The 19,059-nt window shown below is 49.3% G+C and overlaps 1 protein-coding gene across 5 annotated transcripts in view; it reads left to right on the top strand.

Annotated features, from left to right (window-relative positions):
• Positions 1 to 19,059, top strand: part of LOC134969566 (pleckstrin homology domain-containing family G member 4B-like) — a 224,199-nt gene that overhangs the window by 111,295 nt on the left and 93,845 nt on the right. For all 5 annotated transcript variants that reach the window (XM_063945601.1, XM_063945604.1, XM_063945600.1 and 2 more), the window contains exons 8-13: positions 711 to 827; positions 950 to 1,048; positions 1,295 to 1,443; positions 9,569 to 9,707; positions 11,105 to 11,227; positions 11,339 to 11,530. In XM_063945601.1, coding sequence (XP_063801671.1) covers positions 711 to 827; positions 950 to 1,048; positions 1,295 to 1,443; positions 9,569 to 9,707; positions 11,105 to 11,227; positions 11,339 to 11,530 — 819 coding nt within the window. The remainder of the gene's footprint in view (positions 1 to 710; positions 828 to 949; positions 1,049 to 1,294; positions 1,444 to 9,568; positions 9,708 to 11,104; positions 11,228 to 11,338; positions 11,531 to 19,059) is intronic.

Consider the following 19,059-nt stretch of genomic DNA (forward strand, 5'->3'; position numbering starts at 1 on the left):
TACGTCTAGCATAGCAGTATAAAATGGTATTGAAAAACTGCGCTATGCCCTGTGCTTTAGCTGCTCTAAAAATAATAGTAAATTTGTAAATAATGAAACCAGAGCGCTTGATACTGTATATGTGCAATGTAACTGTTTGAATGAAATGTAACTGTTTAAAAAGTGCAATACTTGAAAGGAAAGGGGGGGTTAATTAAATATTATACAGCCCTTTTGTACATTTGCTGCGGTCTCCAGGTTTTTGCCGTATCAGGAGGGGATGAACTTATTGTGAAAGTCCTAAATTCCCTCACTTTCCCTATGCTACCAACCTTGTTCACGGTGTTATGGTGACGTCGGTCTTCCTCCGGCTGGTTCCCCCACTCCGGCTTGCTGCTATTACTCTGTCCGCTTCTCCTTAGCGCCGTGCGGCGCTTTGTAACTGATTAGAGTCCCGGTCTGTGAGGCGGCTTAAATGAGCTCGGCAGCATGCTGCAATTGCAGGTTCAAATTAATCAGAGTCCTTGGAGTCCGTTAGCAGTGCTTCCAACGCGTTTCAGGCTACAAGCCCTTAATCATGGATTATACGCGTTTCAGGCTACAAGCCCTTAATCATGGATTACTGCTATAACATACTGAGTAAATGTTTCAGTATAATTGTTTTACCTTTATCCCTTTGTCGCCTGTGAAATGTGTTTCCAGTCTCTGATTTGTATTTTTCTTCTCTGCAGTTTGATATTCTGACGTCGACAAAGTCTCTGCACAAGCACATCGAGGCCTCGCAGCTCCCGCCCACCTTTTATGGACCGTTTCCGTACTCTCACCAGGACTGGCTGGCATTCCGAACGGTGAGCAGTGTACCGTGCTGGCGTGAGCCAAATGCTGGTACCCAGAATGTAGTGCTTCAGTCAGTTAGGGAATTATCAGCTGATGGGTGGCCTGTACAGAAATCCCTGTTTTTGTGTTGTAGAAGTTGGAGAACTTGCAGGACAGCTGCTGCGACGCCTGCGTCTTTCTGCAGAACGCTATCCATAACATGCACAGCAGCTTCGTACCGGAGAAGGCTGAGGTGAGGAAACTATTTCTTCTCTGAGACTGGGGAGAGGTTTCCACCTCGCGTTGAGCAGATCTATGTTTTATGTGTAATCACGGAGTGTTGTCCTCCTGCACGTTTTATTCTGATTTTATTTTCTAAGATGCAGGATACTTTCTTTATAACTGACCAGAATGCCTGCTGAACCTGTCCCCTCCGTCTCAGTGGCATAGCGTGTGGTCCTGTTGTTAAGGGTTCTGCGTTGTCTCTTCTCTCTGGCAGGAGGCCAGACTGCAGCTGACCAGGTTCGGAGAGTTGATGAGGACGGTCCTGGAGGACACGAGACTGGTGAAGCTGCAGACAGAAGGGGGCGCTGTCCTGGCCAGACTGAGGAAGGAGGAGTCCTGTGTTATGCTGACGGAGGATTACAGGTACACCTTGGACACCTTTGTAACATAATGTGCTTCACGTTCCTGTCCCACCTTCTGGACCATGTATGCTGGAATGCCGGGAAAATGGGCCCTGAGTGGCTGCACTACCTCTAGTGTCACCGGCTTCTAGGGGAAGGCTGCCTTCTGGTTCAGCCTCACTGTGGGCCCAAGTCGCATGGAAAACAGCCGAATCTGCAATGTGATTTCATTGCGCATGGTTAGGAAGCTGTCCATGGCAAATCTGAGCATCTCTGCGGATCTGAGGCCTATTCAGAGTACCAGAGAATATCTGCGCTATGCAGAGATTCAGCCATTTCTGCAGGATGGTTGGCAGCGATGGTGGAATGTCTAGAACACATGATTTGGAACTTGGTCCTCAGGACCCCACACAGACGACGCCAAATCTGCGAAAAGTGGCCTTTTTTTCAGCGATATGGCTGCGAAAAAACATTGGTCTTTGTTTTTTTTTTCGTGAGTAACAATAACATACTGGTGAAAAGGTTTTAAAAATCATTTAAAAAAAAATTTTTTTCGCCGTGGCAACATTTTCGTGGCTAATTGGATACCTCCCTTCGTATTTATGTTCAAACAGGTGATTGTCCTGGTTGTAGTATATCAAGTTGTTTTATTGGTGAAGTGAAATACGTAGCAGAAATGTGCGGTAGCCTCTAAAACAGAGGTCCTTATGATACGACCGCAACATCAAAGGACAAGACTGCAGCATAGCCAACCAACTGGACTTACACTCGGGGATTCAGAATTACAGACCAGTGATCGTGTGCGGAATCTTGGCGTTGTCCTGGATGGTGGCTTGACACTTAAACATCAGATATCAGCCACAATCAAATCCTCATTCTTTCACCTGAGGACCATAGCCAGAATCAAGCACTTAATTCCCTCAGATGATCTGCCAAAAGTCATCCATGCATTTGTATCATCTCGTTTAGACTACTGTAATGCCCTCTATCTTGGTCTCCCAGCAAAAGAATTGCACCGCTTACAGCTGGTGCAAAACACAGCTGCCAGGCTGTTAACCAACCAGCCCCGTTCTAGCCACATAACACCCATCCTCTACTCCCTTCACTGGCTGCCTGTAAGATGGCGAATCATCTTCAAGATTGGCTTACTGAGTTTCAAAGCACTACATGACCAGGGCCCAAGGTACCTGAAGCAGCTTCTGACCCCATACTGCCCCACTCGCTTACTGCGATCTGTAGATGAAGGGCTTTTAGCAGTACCTAGAATCTACCGTAATTCATCTGGGGGTCGAGCTTTTAGTCATGCGGCTCCGACTCTATGGAACTCACTTCCCCGCACAGTGCGAGAGGCCTCAACTATAGAATCCTTCAAAAGTAGACTCAAGACTTTCCTGCTTACTCAGCATTCCCATAATGTCCCTTTAGTATCTACATGCTTCTGTATTTTATGAAAATGTACTTCATTATTTTCTGTACTATATTATGCTATGTATCTGTTAAGCGCCTTGAGTCCTATTGGAGAAAGAGCGCTATATAAATAACATTATTATTATTATTATAAAGGGGGTCGGAACATCTTGCCTGGTGATGAAAGGGTTAAAGTGGGGAAGGGATCTGGCCGCTGCAGTGGATAATGAAGGTGTTGGGGGAAGTGGGGGTTATCTGCCAGCAACGCTTTGGCCTGGCCAGCATTTTTCCAACCCCCCCCCCCCCCCGTCCTCCGGGTCACCGCCTCATGTTTGGAATTCTATTGAAGCTGTTGGAATTGTTAAAATCTTTCCCGTCCATCCCTCTGTCATCTGGCACCAAACTCTCTCCTGAACAGCACAGACGGCTACTGCCGGAGTCCTGCTGGGGAACGTGGGCCAGCCTGGGTCTGCAGCCCAGAATGCTTCCTAACCCCTTACCACCGCCCCATCCTCCTCTCCCCATCCCCACACGCACTATATGGGAAACCAATACATGATTGTATCTGTAAGAATGGCACCTGTCACCAGAGATACATGAGGAGCGGGGGGTGGTTGTACATTGAGGATCACTGGAATATACAGAGGAAAGCTTTTAAAATATACTTTATTTCTCTATCGTCCTAGTGGATGCTGGGGTTCCTGAAAGGACCATGGGGAATAGCGGCTCCGCAGGAGACAGGGCACAAAAGTAAAGCTTTCCGATCAGGTGGTGTGCACTGGCTCCTCCCCCTATGACCCTCCTCCAAGCCAGTTAGATTTTTGTGCCCGGCCGAGAAGGGTGCAATCTAGGTGGCTCTCCTAAAGAGCTGCTTAGAGAAAGTTTAGCTTAGGTTTTTTATTTTACAGTGAGTCCTGCTGGCAACAGGATCACTGCAACGAGGGACTTAGGGGAGAAGAAGTGAACTCACCTGCGTGCAGGATGGATTGGCTTCTTGGCTACTGGACATCAGCTCCAGAGGGACGATCACAGGTACAGCCTGGATGGTCACCGGAGCCTCGCCGCCGGCCCCCTTGCAGATGCTGAAACATGAAGAGGTCCAGAATCGGCGGCAGAAGACTCCTCAGTCTTCTAAAGGTAGCGCACAGCACTGCAGCTGTGCGCCATTTTCCTCTCAGCACACTTCACACGGCAGTCACTGAGGGTGCAGGGCGCTGGGAGGGGAGCGCCCTGGGAGGCAAATGAAAACCTATTTGGCTAAAAAATACCTCACATATAGCCTCCGGGAGCTATATGGAGATATTTAACCCCTGCCAGAATACACTAAAGAGCGGGAGACGAGCCCGCCGGAAAAGGGGCGGGGCCTATCTCCTCAGCACACAGCGCCATTTTCCTTACACAGCTCCGCTGGTCAGGACGGCTCCCAGGTCTCTCCCCTGCACTGCACTACAGAAACAGGGTAAAAACAAGAGAGGGGGGGCAAAATAGTGGCAAAAATTATATTATAAAAGCAGCTATACAGGGAGCACTTTTTATAAGGCTATCCCTGTCATATATAGCGCTTTTGGTGTGTGCTGGCAAACTCTCCCTCTGTCTCCCCAAAGGGCTAGTGGGGTCCTGTCTTCGTTAAGAGCATTCCCTGTGTGTCTGCTGTGTGTCGGTACGTGTGTGTCGACATGTATGAGGACGATATTGGTGTGGAGGCGGAGCAATTGCCAAATATGGGGATGTCACCTCCTAGGGGGTCGACACCAGAATGGATGCCTTTATTTATGGAATTACGGGATAGTGTCAACACGCTAAAGCAGTCGTTTGACGACATGAGACGGCCGGACAATCAGTTAGTGCCTGTCCAGGCGCCTCAAACACCGTCAGGGGCTGTAAAACGCCCTTTGCCTCAGTCGGTCGACACAGACCCAGACACAGGCACTGATTCCAGTGGCGACGGTGACGAATCAACCGTATTTTCCAGTAGGGCCACACGTTATATGATTTTGGCAATGAAGGAGGCGTTACATTTAGCTGATACTACAGGTACCACTAAACAGGGTATTATGTGGGGTGTGAAAAAACTACCTATAGTTTTTCCTGAATCAGAAGAACTAAATGATGTATGTGATGAAGCGTGGGTTGCCCCCGATAAAAAGATGCTAATTTCAAAGAAGTTATTAGCTTTATACCCTTTCCCGTCAGAGGTTAGGGCGCGCTGGGAAACACCTCCTAGGGTGGACAAGGCGCTCACACGCTTATCTAAACAAGTGGCGTTACCCTCTCCTGAGACGGCCGCACTTAAAGGATGGAAAATATCCAAAAAAGTATATACACACATACAGGTGTTATACTACGACCAGCTATAGCGACAGCCTGGATGTGCAGTGCTGGAGTAGCTTGGTCAGAGTCCCTGATTGAAAATATTGATACCCTGGATAGGGACAATGTTTTACTGTCTTTAGAGCAAATAAAGGATGCATTTCTTTATATGCGTGATGCACAGAGGGATATCTGCACACTGGCATCACGGGTAAGTGCTATGTCCATTTCGGCCAGAAGAAGTTTATGGACGCGACAGTGGTCAGGCGATGCGGACTCAAAACGGCATATGGAAGTTTTGCCGTATAAAGGGGAGGAGTTATTTGGAGTCGGTCTATCAGATTTGGTGGCCACGGCTACAGCCGGGAAATCCACCTTTTTACCTCAAGCTACTCCCCAACAGAAAAAGACACCGACTTTTCAACCGCAGCCCTTTCGTTCCTTTAAAAACAAGAGAGCAAAGGGATATTCATATCTGCCACGAGGCAGAGGAAGGGGGAAGAGACACCAACAGGCAGCTCCTTCCCAGGAACAGAAGCCCTCCCCCGCTTCTACAAAAGCCTCAGCATGACGCTGGGGCTTCTCAAGCGGACTCGGGGGCGGTGGGCGGTCGTCTCAAGAATTTCAGCGCGCAGTGGGCTCACTCGCAGGTAGATCCCTGGATCCTGCAGATAATATCTCAGGGGTACAGGTTGGAACTAGAGACAGATCCGCCTCGCCGTTTCCTGAAGTCTGCTTTACCAACGTCCCCCTCCGAAAGGGAGACGGTTTTGGAAGCCATTCACAAGCTGTACTCTCAGCAGGTGATAGTCAAGGTACCTCTTCTACAACAGGGAAAGGGGTATTATTCCACTCTATTTGTGGTACCGAAGCCGGACGGCTCGGTAAGACCTATTCTAAATCTGAAGTCCTTGAACCTGTACATAAAGAAGTTCAAGTTCAAAATGGAGTCACTCAGAGCAGTGATAGCGAACCTGGAAGAAGGGGACTTTATGGTGTCCTTGGACATCAAGGATGCGTACCTCCACGTTCCAATTTACCCCTCACACCAGGGGTACCTCAGGTTCGTTGTACAAAACTGTCACTATCAGTTTCAGACGCTGCCGTTCGGATTGTCCACGGCACCTCGGGTCTTTACAAAGGTAATGGCCGAGATGATGATTCTTCTTCGAAGAAAAGGCGTATTAATTATCCCATACTTGGACGATCTCCTAATAAGGGCAAAGTCCAGAGAACAGCTAGAGAGGGGATTAGCACTGTCTCAAGAAGTGCTAAAACAGCACGGCTGGATTCTGAATATTCCAAAATCCCAGTTAATGCCGACAACTCGTCTGCTGTTCCTAGGGATGATTCTGGACACGGTTCAGAAAAAGGTTTTTCTCCCGGAGGAAAAAGCCAAGGAGTTATCCGAGCTTGTCAGGAACCTCCTAAAACCAGGAAAGGTGTCTGTACATCAATGCACAAGAGTCCTGGGAAAAATGGTGGCTTCTTACGAAGCAATTCCATTCGGCAGATTCCATGCACGAATTTTCCAGAGGGATCTGTTGGACAAATGGTCAGGGTCGCATCTTCAGATGCACCAGCGGATAACCCTGTCTCCAAGGACAAGGGTATCTCTTCTGTGGTGGTTGCAGAGTGCTCATCTATTGGAGGGCCGCAGATTCGGCATACAGGATTGGATCCTGGTTACCACGGACGCCAGCCTGAGAGGCTGGGGAGCAGTCACACAAGGAAGAAACTTCCAGGGAGTGTGGACGAGCCTGGAAACGTCTCTTCACATAAACATTCTGGAACTAAGAGCAATCTACAATGCTCTAAGCCAGGCAGAACCTCTGCTTCAAGGAAAACCGGTGTTGATCCAGTCGGACAACATCACGGCAGTCGCCCATGTAAACAGACAGGGCGGCACAAGAAGCAGGAGTGCAATGGCAGAAGCTGCAAGGATTCTTCGCTGGGCAGAGAATCATGTGATAGCACTGTCAGCAGTGTTCATCCCGGGAGTGGACAACTGGGAAGCAGACTTCCTCAGCAGACACGACCTTCACCCGGGAGAGTGGGGACTTCATCCGGAAGTCTTCCACATGCTGGTAACCCGTTGGGAAAGACCAATGGTGGACATGATGGCGTCTCGCCTCAACAAAAAACTGGACAGGTATTGCGCCAGGTCAAGAGATCCGCAGGCAATAGCTGTGGACGCGCTGGTAACGCCTTGGGTGTACCAGTCGGTGTATGTGTTTCCTCCTCTGCCTCTCATACCAAAAGTATTGAGAATTATACGGCAAAGAGGCGTAAGAACGATACTAGTGGTTCCGGATTGGCCAAGAAGGACTTGGTACCCGGAACTTCAAGAGATGATCACGGAAGATCCGTGGCCTCTACCTCTAAGGAGGGACTTGCTTCAGCAGGGTCCCTGTCTGTTTCAAGACTTACCGCGGCTGCGTTTGACGGCATGGCGGTTGAACGCCGGATCCTAAAGGAAAAAGGCATGCCGGAAGAAGTCATTCCTACTTTGATTAAAGCAAGGAAGGAAGTAACCGTGCAACACTATCACCGCATTTGGCGAAGATATGTTGCGTGGTGCGAGGATCGGAGTGCTCCGACGGAGGAATTTCAACTGGGTCGATTCCTACATTTCCTGCAATCAGGATTGTCTATGGGTCTCAAATTGGGATCTATTAAGGTTCAAATTTCGGCCCTGTCGATTTTCTTTCAAAAAGAATTGGCTTCAGTTCCTGAAGTCCAGACTTTTGTTAAGGGAGTGCTGCATATACAGCCTCCTGTGGTGCCTCCAGTGGCACCGTGGGATCTCAATGTGGTTTTGGAATTTCTAAAATCTCATTGGTTTGAACCACTAAAAAAGGTGGAATTAAGATATCTCGCATGGAAAGTGACCATGTTACTAGCCCTGGCTTCGGCCAGGAGAGTGTCAGAACTGGCAGCTTTGTCTTACAAAAGCCCATATCTGATTTTCCATTCGGACAGGGCAGAACTGCGGACCCGTCCGCATTTTCTCCCTAAGGTGGTGTCAGCATTTCATCTGAACCAGCCTATTGTAGTGCCTGCGGCTACAAGTGACTTGGAGGACTCCAAGTTACTGGACGTTGTCAGAGCATTAAAAATATATATTGCAAGGACAGCTGGAGTCAGAAAATCTGACTCGTTGTTTATATTGTATGCACCCAACAAGATGGGTGCTCCTGCGTCTAAGCAGACGATTGCTCGTTGGATCTGTAGCACAATCCAACTTGCACATTCTGTGGCAGGCCTGCCACAGCCTAAATCTGTAAAGGCCCACTCCACAAGGAAGGTGGGCTCATCTTGGGCGACTGCCCGAGGGGTCTCGGCATTACAACTTTGCCGAGCAGCTACGTGGTCAGGGGAGAACACGTTTGTAAAATTTTACAAATTTGATACTCTGGCTAAGGAGGACCTGGAGTTCTCTCATTCGGTGCTGCAGAGTCATCCGCACTCTCCCGCCCGTTTGGGAGCTTTGGTATAATCCCCATGGTCCTTTCAGGAACCCCAGCATCCACTAGGACGATAGAGAAAATAAGAATTTACTTACCGATAATTCTATTTCTCGGAGTCCGTAGTGGATGCTGGGCGCCCATCCCAAGTGCGGATTATCTGCAATAATTGTACATAGTTATTGTTAACTAATTCGGGTTATTGTTTAGGAAGCCATCTTTCAGAGGCTCCTCTGTTATCATACTGTTCACTGGGTTTGATCACAAGTTGTACGGTGTGATTGGTGTGGCTGGTATGAGTCTTACCCGGGATTCAAAATTCCTCCCTTATTGTGTACGCTCGTCCGGGCACAGTACCTAACTGGCTTGGAGGAGGGTCATAGGGGGAGGAGCCAGTGCACACCACCTGATCGGAAAGCTTTACTTTTGTGCCCTGTCTCCTGCGGAGCCGCTATTCCCCATGGTCCTTTCAGGAACCCCAGCATCCACTACGGACTCCGAGAAATAGAATTATCGGTAAGTAAATTCTTATTTTCTGGGGAATCACTAATTTCCTCCCATCAGAAGTTACTTAGATTTACCCTCTTCAGACCCCGCCATCTTACTCTGCAGACACACATTCTCACCCGTAGAAACTGGCGCATTGATAGGTGGCGCACCGCGTCACACAACTAAGCTAGTGCACTGCTGTTCCAGTCTAGACATGCGGTATCGCAACGTCTTTTCATTACTGTGTAATCATACTGAAGGCGATACTAAGCACTCTCAGGGCAGAGAGTAAATGTTTATAACAGGCCCTGGCAGGATGCAAGTTCCACGTCATGGACAGGAGGCCATCGTAGGTTTGTGACCTGCTCTCGGGATATGTTTATCCCATGCATCACTGTCTCAGCCTTAGGCATTGCGAGTAATTCACCTTACAGCCCTCATGTATTTACGGGTCCTCTCTCCATCTTGTGTTAGGGAAGCGGTGGACATGGCGGCGGAGCTGTACAACCGGGTGGATGAGGGGGTGCACAGTCTGGTGAGGCTTTCCAACAAGCGTATTCATGACTTGGAGCTGGTGAAGGAGGTTGAGGCATTTGAAGAGCGATTTCAGGAGGTGAGGACACAATCAGTAACGGGGCACAGGCCGGTGAGAGCATGTACTGTTTTACTGATGTAATCCCAGTGTTGCCAACGTACATGGGGGGTATATTTCATTTATTAACATTCTCTGTTACCTCACATTTCTGATATACAAACAGGACAGCAGATTAAGCAGGAAATCTAGTAACATAAAAAAGTAATTTGTCTTTAACACAGTAAACGTTAGTTAAACCATACGTCCCGCCTGTTCCTATTTTTGCCGAGTCACAATTTTGGTTTAAAAAGATGTGGGTGGAGTTTTACCCAAAAATGATTGATTCTTGACGGACAAGGATGGGGTTTATATCATCCCAGTTTCACATGCCTAAATGCTGGGAGGTAGGGTTGAACTAATAGATGGCCACCTTCCTAACAGAGATTCTGTTTTACATTTCCTCCCAATGGGGTCTATTCAAGTGATGTCAGATCAGTATTCAATTTGAGGCCAAATCCGACAGGTTTTGGCCGTTTCCGACAATGGGGGGTCATTCCGAGTTGTTCGCTCGTTGCCGATTTTCGCAACGGAGCAATTAAGGCAAAAATGCGCATGCGCATGGTTCGCAGTGCGCATGCGGTAAGTATTTTAGCACAAAACTTAATAGATTTACTCACTTCCGAACAAAGAATTTTAATCGTTGAACTGATCGGAGTGTGATTGACAGGAAGTGGGTGTTTCTGGGCGGAAACTGTCCGTTTTCTGGGAGTGTGCGGAAAAACGCAGGCGTGTCTGGAGAAACGGGGGAGTGGCTGGCCGAACGCTGGGCGTGTGTGTGACGTCAAACCAGGAACGAAACGGACTGAGGTGATCGCAATCTGTGAGTAGGTCTGGAGCTACTCAGAAACTGCTAAGAATTTTCTATTCGCAATTCTGCTAATCTTTCGTTCGCAATTCTTCTAAGCGAAGATACACTCCCAGAGGGCGGCGGCTTAGCGTGTGCAATGCTGCTAAAAGCAACTAGCGAGCGAACAACTCGGAATCACCCCCAATGTCAAAAAAAGGCTAATTGACATTGTCGAAAACGGACCAAAAACCTGTCTGATTTGGCCGCAAATCCGACAAAATACGCTAATCCGCCGAGCCACTTGTTTTCCGACAACTCGGAAAAACGGCAGCCCCATTGAATCATGATTCGACCTATAAAAGTGGGAAACTGCAGTCTTTCCGACAAGACGGCAGTTCCGACTTGAATTGAATAGACCTCAATGCCGTGTAACACTGTTCTGTCCAAGTAAAACTTGTCTCTTAACCCTAAAGAACCCTCCATGTTACATGAAAGTGATTTTCTGTTCAGTGCATGTCTACAGCGGATCCACAGATTTATCAGCACGTCTTGTAATTCTGCATTCCGTGTGCCCTGTTATTTCCCACAGGTTGGCGGCTGGATAGAGAATGTTGGCGAACGGTTACTTGGCGAGTGTAGTGTTCTAGAGGATTCTTTGGAGGTCCTCCTTCAAACGCAGAGACACTTCCAGGAGTTTGACGGCGTGGCATGTGTAAGTGGCGGGGTTGGAGGTCAGATGTCTTCTATATTGGTGCACCCAGAGTGGGGCCATATATCCGGAGCAGGGAATGTTTTATAATGCGTCGTTGTGGATCTCTCCTAGGAGTACTGCAGACGCGGCCAGGAGATGCTACAGTCCATGGACAAATGGCAGGACCTCTCGTCCCCTGAGGTGCAGAAGTGCACGGAGAAGATACAGAGGTGTAAGGAGAAGGTGGGAGATTTCTCCAGGAGGCTCGAGGAGTGTCGGAACAGGCTGGAGAAGACCGTCCGGCTGTATCAGTTTTTCGACAAGGTCAGTGGGAAGATTTACCCATTATTCAGTAATAACAAGATGGCCAGGCTCTATCCTCTGTGTGATTGCTACATTTATGTGTCAGTATGATGTTTCTGTGTCTCCAATTGAGGCCCGTGCTAGAGAGACTGCTGCAGGGGGCAGGTAAGGCGCCATAAACAATGCATTACAGCGTCAGTACCAGCGGTTGGAGGCAGGGTGCGATCGCTCCCCTTCCTTTCATCACGGGAGAGAGGACTAGCCAGCGCTGAGCTCTCTATCCGCAGCACATGCTGCTGGGAGAGAGGCTGCTGCAGTGGCGGCCAATCCTCTCTCCCCACTCTACTTCACATGCGACTGTCAACTACGGGCGAGGGGGAGGCCAGCGGGACCCTCCAATGGTCCCCGGCATGGGTAAAGAGTACCCGCCCCCCCTCTCTGCCCCTCCAATGTTCCTCGGCCCGGGTAAAGAGTACCCTCTCTGCCCCTGCCATAGTACCCGCGCCCTCCCCTACCCTCTCGGCGCCTCCAATGGTCCCCGGCCCAGGTAAAGAGTACCTGCTCCTCCCCTTCCCTGTCTGCCCCTCCAATGGTCCCCAGCCCGGGTAAAGAGTACGGTTGAGGCTAGATCCAAGTGGCCTAAGGGACCTTTTCCGCCAGGGGGAGGAGCCACAACACAAGGGGGAGGAGCTATGCCAGCGGGACAGTTGCTCTAGTATCCACGCCACCAACTATTACCTTTAGTAATTAGGTGGCGAGCGGAGCGAGCCACCGTGCCCGAAGCGTGGCGAGCGAAGCGAGCCCGCAAGGGTACTTTTCGGGTACCTTGTTCGGCCGTAGCTCCTCCCCCTGGTGACGGGTCTCCTCCCCTAGGTACGTCAGAAGGTCCCTTCCCCCACTCCAATATAGAATCAACCGTAAAGAGTACCCTCTCTGCCCCTCCCATAGTACCTGCTCCCTCCCCTACCCTCTCGGTCCATCCAATGGTCTCAGATCCGGGTAAAGAGTAACACTTCCCCCCCCAACCCCCCCCCCCCCCTACCCCCTCGGCTCCACTGGATGTGTGGTCCATGAATCCCTAATTTATGCAGTGCGTGAAACTGGATGTAAAATGGTCTCTACAGTATTGTCAGACCTGTAGATAACCTATGAAATACCTTACTCTTAGGGGGGAGGGGCAGGCGGGTGTCAGTATATATATTGGTGCATTTTGTATTTTTTTCCATCATTTTCCCCAATCAAGCAATCCAATCGTGTCTGCTAATAGCAGGTTAGGTCTAATCTCTGTCCGGAAGTGTTCCAGCGTGGTGTGTAATAATCCCACTGACACCCATGGAACTGACGATCTGTATTCCGTCTACGTGTTACACACCCAGGGGTAAGTTTACTAAGAAACATGTTTGGCTGAGAATGCATTCTCATGCGAGTTTAGGCTGTTATTGAAACTCTGAGCTTTACTAAAGCCAAACATGGGTGTAAAAACACGCTTCTATTTGAAAACCACGGCAAACGCGCAAATAGGGGGAAATGTAATAGGGTGTGAGAATCACAAAGTGAGAGATTTTGGTCAAATTCTCCTGGGTTTTTTAAAGTGGCAATCATTTACATGGGAAAATCAGCCCCGGTTTTGCCATATAAATGATTGCCACTTTAAAAAAAAAAATAGAATTTGCCCAAAATCTCTCACTTTGTGATTCTCACACCCTATTCCATTTTCCCCATAGTGTTCAATACACCATCAAACCAACTTTACAAGCACTTTCCATAGAAAAGAATACATCACCCGGATTTACTCAGAATCGGATTTGCAAACTTGGACCAAAATAGAAGAATGAAATGGTTAAAAATAGAAAAAAAAGCCCTGTAGTTGTTAGTGGAGTGCTGCCATCTAGTGGAAAGAGTATAAGAGGAATTGATTTCCTAATGATGGGAGTACCTTTGTAAGGAATACCTTTTGCAATAAAAATAAATTTTACAAATCAAGTTCTACAGATTTCACTGTAATGGTCCTTTTGGGGGTGGGGGGGGTTGTAAACAGCAGTTTTCAGCAGGGGCTGTCGAGGCATGCTGGGATTTACAGTTCCACGACAGCTGGAGGAGAGCCGCCAGTGGAAAGCTAATATAATGTGGTATTATGCAGACAGTATAGGGCAGAATTACAGCCAGCTACAGATGTACATGGCTGAGGCTTACTCCTATATTGGATAAAGTGCACTTTTTATAATAAGTAAATTACTCCAGATGTTGCGGTTGGGGTTTCAGTCTTGTGACTCATTCTCTGATTGCTTTCTTTTTCCTACGTAACCCTCTCTGGGCCATATTTTGCTGGTGCCTCATTTAGTGCAACTTTAATCTGCCTGTCTACAAATCTTCCCCCTGTCCTGGTTCATTAATCGGCCGTGATGCTGGCGTCTGAAGTTTTCAGCACCAAAGCCTAAGCGGGAGAGATCAGGAAAACCACATCTTGGCCTGGATCTCCCACTGGGGGGTTCACCCCTGCCCTCTGCTGGTCACAGGTGTAACTGCAGCGAATAATGTGCGATTCTCATTGTTTCTGCCTGTTCTGCTTCATTCCGCAGTTTGTGTTGGAGATGGGTGGCAGTATATGAAGATCGGTTTATAACTGAGTGTTGCTTTTCATTTTAAATTAAATAAGATATTGCCTGATAGGGCCAGAGCGGACTGGTGTTGCATAATGGTTGCATCCATTCTGTGTGAATCCGTGCCTTAAATAGGGATTGTGAGTGTCCCAGTTTTCTGAGGATAGTCAGTGTTTTCACAGGGATCACACATAGTAACACAGCTGTGTGCATCCTCCAAGGCCCTGAGATACGGTCGCCGAGATATGAACCTGGGGCCACAGTAAGGGGCTTATTCAGAGACGCGCACTGCTGCTGCGGCTAGGTTAGCGTATTTTACCATAGTTGCGTCTGAAACGTTATGCTAATGCTAGTATCAGGGCATCTGACTGTGCGAGGAATGGGACACTACATTTCTGACACCGCGCTTCTGTGCGTACACACTGCGGTACACAAATGCTGGGCGAGTTTTCAGGGACTCAGACACTTGTGCATTTGAAAAACATCAACCGTATTTGCAAACATCAGCATAGCGTCTGATTAATGTACAACCCCTGAGTGTCTGTGCTGTAGCTTCATCCGCTGATCTCACATTTCGCTGTTTCCTGCAGTTGCGCCAGGCAGACAGATAACTCGCTTGTAGCTTCATCCGCTGTGTAGTGCCACGCTGGCATGTGGGGTCCCTGAGTAGTGCCACACTGGTATGTGAGGTCCCAGAGTACTAGCACGCTGGCATGTGGGGTCCCAGATTACTAGCACGCTGGCATGTGGGGTCCCTGAGTAGTGCCACGCTGGCATGTGGGGTCCCTGAGTGGTGCCACGCTGACATGCGGGGTCCCTGAGTAGTGCCACGCCGGCATGCGGGGTCCCTGAGTACTGGCACGCTGACATGTGGGGTCCCTGAGTGCTGGCATGTGGGGTCCCTGAGTAGTGCCACGCTGGCATGTGGGGTCCCTGAGTAGTGCCACGCTGGCATGTGGGGTCCCTGAGTAGTGCCACGCTGGCATGTGGGATCATTGAGTAGTGCCACCCTGGCATGTGGGGTCCCTTAGTAGTGACAATGCTGACATGTGGGGTCCCTTAATAGTGACAATGCTGACATGTGGGGTCCCTGAGTAGTGACACGCTGGCATGTGGGGTCCCTGAGTAGTACCACGCTGGCATGTGGGGTCCCTGAGTAGTGGCAATGCTGGCATGTGGGGTCCCTGAGTAGTGCCACGCTGGCATGTGGGGTCCCTGAGTAGTGGCAATGCTGACATGTGGGGTCCCTGAGTAGTGCCACGCTGGCATGTGGGGTCCCTGAGTAGTGGCAATGCTGACATGTGGTGTCCCTGAGTAGTGGCAATGCTGGCATGTGGGGTCCCTGAGTAGTGCCACGCTGGCACGTGGGGTCCCTGAGTAGTGCCACACTGGCACGTGGGGTCCCTGAGTAGTGCCACGCTGGCACGTGGGGTCCCTGGGTAGTGCCATGCTGGCATGTGGGGTCCCTGAGTAGTGCCATGCTGACATGTGGGGTCCCTGAGTAGTGCCACCCTGGCATGTGGGGTCCCCGAGTAGTGACATGCTGGTATTTGAGCTTGGGGCTAGAGCAACTGTTGACCTCCTTCAACTTTCTCCTGCAGCCCATAGGGGACACTGAAGTCTTCTTATGATGGGGAAAATAGGATTTTAATTACCTACCGGTAAATCCTTTTCTCGTAGTCCGTAGAGGATGCTGGGGTCCATTTAGTACCATGGAGTATAGACGGGTCCCTTGGGAGCCATGGGCATTTTAAGAGTTTAATAGTGTGGGCTGGCTCCTCCCTCTATGCCCCTCCTACCAGACTCAGTCTAGAAACTGTGCCCTAGGAGACTGACATACTTCGAGAGAAGGAAATACACAGATAGTGGTGAGATTCACACCAGCTCACACATAACAAAAAAAAGGAAAGCCAAGGTAACCAACTTGGAACATTTCAGCAACTGCTGAAATAACAATACTGAACCAAGTAACAAAGCAGGAATACGAAGCACTGGGCGGGCGCCAAGCATCCTCTACTGGCTACTAGAAAAGGATTTACCGGTAGGTAATTAAAATCCTAATTTCTCTTACGTCCTAGAGGATGCTGGGGACCGTTTAGTACCATGGAGATGTACCAAAGCTCCCAGTACGGGAGGGAGAGTGCTGAGGTTCCTGCAGAACAGATTGACCAAACTTTAGGTCCTCAGAGGCCAAAGTATCGAACTTGTAGAACTTAGCAAACGTGTTCGTCTCAGACCAAGTAGCTGCTCGGCAAAACTGTAAAGCCAAGACACCCTGGGCAGCCGCCTAGGAAGAACCCACTTTACGAGTAGAGTGGGCCTTAACAGATTTTGGACACGGCAAGCCTGCAACAGAATAAGCATGCTGGATAGTAAACCTGATCCAACGAGAAATCGTCTGCTTAGAAGCAGGACACCCAACCTTGTTGGGATCATAAAGGACGAACAAAGCGTCCGACTTCCTATGACGAGAGGTTCTCTTCACATAAATCTTCAAAGCCCTTACCACATCCAAGGACTGTGAGGTAATTGAGGAGTCAGTAGCCACTGGCACCACAATAGGTTGGTTGATATGAAAAGCCGACACAACCTTTTGAGCTCAGCCCTATCTTCATGGAAAAACAAAAAGGGGATCTTGCATTACAATGCCCCTAATTCTGACACACTTCTAGCAGATGCCAATGCCAACAGTGTGACCGCCTTCCTAGTAAGAAACTTGACGTCCACCTCCTGCAAAGGTTCAAACCAATCCGATTGCAGGAACTGCAGCACCAGATTAAGATCCCAAGGTGCCGTAGGTGGCACAAAGGGTGGTTGGATGTGCAGAACCCCTTTCAAGAATGTCTGAACCTTGGGAAGGGCAGCTAATTGTTTCTGGAACAAAATGGACAAGGCCGAAATCTGGACTTTTATGGAGCCCAAGCGTAAGCCCACATCCACACCTGCCTGTAGGAATGACCTTTTCCAGAATGCCCTTCCGAGCTAAGATCTGGCGTTCAACCTGCATGCCATCAAACGTAGCCGAGTTTAGTCTTGATAAGCGAACGGCCCCTGTTGAAGAAGGTCCTCGCGAAGAGGCCTTGGATCATCCAGGAGTAATTCCTGAAGATCCGCGTACCAAGCCCTCCTTGGCCACTCCGGAGCAATGAGGATCGCCTGAACTCTTGTTCTTTTTATTAGTTTGAGAATCCTTGGGATGAGTGGAAGTGGAGGGAACACATACACTGACTGGAACACCCACGGAGTTACCAGTGCGTCCACCACGACTGCCTGTGGGTCTCTCGACCTGGAACAGTACCTGCGAAGCTTCTTGTTGAGGCGGGAGGCGATCATGTCAACCTGAGGTACGCCCCAACGGCTTGTCACCTCTGCGAATACCTCCGGGTGGAGGCCCCATTCTCCTGGATGGAGATCGTGTCTGCTGAGGAAGGCTGCTTCCCAGTTGTCCACTCCCAGAATGAAGATTGCTGATAGCGCCACCGCATGCTTTTCTGGCCAGAGGAGGATTCTTGTTACCTCTGACATTGCCGCTCTGCTCTTCGTTCCGCCCTGTCGGTTTATGTAGGACATTATGGTATTGTGTGGAGCTCCATTTACGCACGTGGAAAACGGTTTTGCTACTAGCCTTGGAATCAGCAAGACGGGTTTCAGACCTCGGCACCCTGTCTTGCAGGTCGCCTTACTTGATATTCCACGAGGATAGAGCGGAACTGCGAACACGTCCGGAATTTTTACCGAAGGTTGTTTCAGCGTTCCACATCAACCAGCCCATTGTGGTTCCTGCGTTGTCAGGAGACTCTAGTTCCTTGGATGTGGTGCGCGCCTTGCGCACCTATGTGGAACGGACGGCATCTCTCCACAAGACGGACGTACTGTTTGTCTTGTATGACGCATCAAAACGTGGTTGGCCTGCTTCCAAACAATCCTAAGCTCGTTGGATCAGGCTGACTATCCGTCAGGCATATTTAGCGGCTTCGCAGCCGCCTCCTGAGTCCATTTTGGCCCATTCTACTCATTCGGTGGGCCCTTCCTAGGCAGCTGCCCGTGGGGTCTCACTTACCCATTTGTGCAGGGCGGCCACTTGGTCTGCCTCGCACATTTTTATTCGGTTCTACAGGTTCGACACTTTTGCGGCTTCTGCTTCTCGCTTTGGTCGCATGGTGTTACAGGGTCTCAGCGCTCTCCCGCCCGTGGGGGTAGCTTTGGGACGTCCCCATCATAAGACGACTTCAGTGTCCCCTATGGCCTGCAGGAGAAAACAGGAATTTGGTACTTACCGATAATTCCCTTTCTCCGAGGCCATAGGGGACACTGAACGCCCTCCCAGCGCTGCTTCCTGTTGCAGTATGTCTGTGTCTGCGTGGGTTGGATCTTGTGTTCTTCTGTTCTGATCCTGTTCTGTCTTCTTCTGCTTCCTTCCTCTTGGGAGATTGCCTGGTCTCCGACTCCTATCGGGCACCTTTCCAAGACTGGTGATGGAGGGGGAGGAGCCTGTCATAGCAAAAAAAAATGTAAGTGCTGGCTCCTATCTGTCACCACCTATTTCCCCATCGGAAGAAGACTTCAGTGTCCCCTATGGCCTCGGAGAAAGGGAATTATCGGTAAGTACCAAATTCCTGGTTTTGTGGAACTACAAACCCCAGCAGAACTACTTGTGATGTTTAGAGACAGAGGGGTAAATGAAAAGTGCTGCTGTTGCCCATAGCAACCAACCAGATTCTGTCTATCATTTCTCTATTGCAGCCTAGAAAATGATAGACAGAATGTGATTGGTTGCTGTGGGCAACAGCAGCTCTTTTCATTTTTAGAAGCTTTAGTAAATTTACCCCTGATAGAGAATGTTGAAAGTTCTAATTCTACCACAGCGGCATAGTGTAGACTGGCAGGGCATGCTGGGATCTATAGTTCTGTTACAACTGTACTTTGAATCTTCCAGCCTAATTACCTGAG

Source organism: Pseudophryne corroboree, chromosome 11, assembly GCF_028390025.1.
Source record: "Pseudophryne corroboree isolate aPseCor3 chromosome 11, aPseCor3.hap2, whole genome shotgun sequence".
Classification (NCBI taxonomy): Eukaryota; Metazoa; Chordata; class Amphibia; order Anura; family Myobatrachidae; genus Pseudophryne; species Pseudophryne corroboree.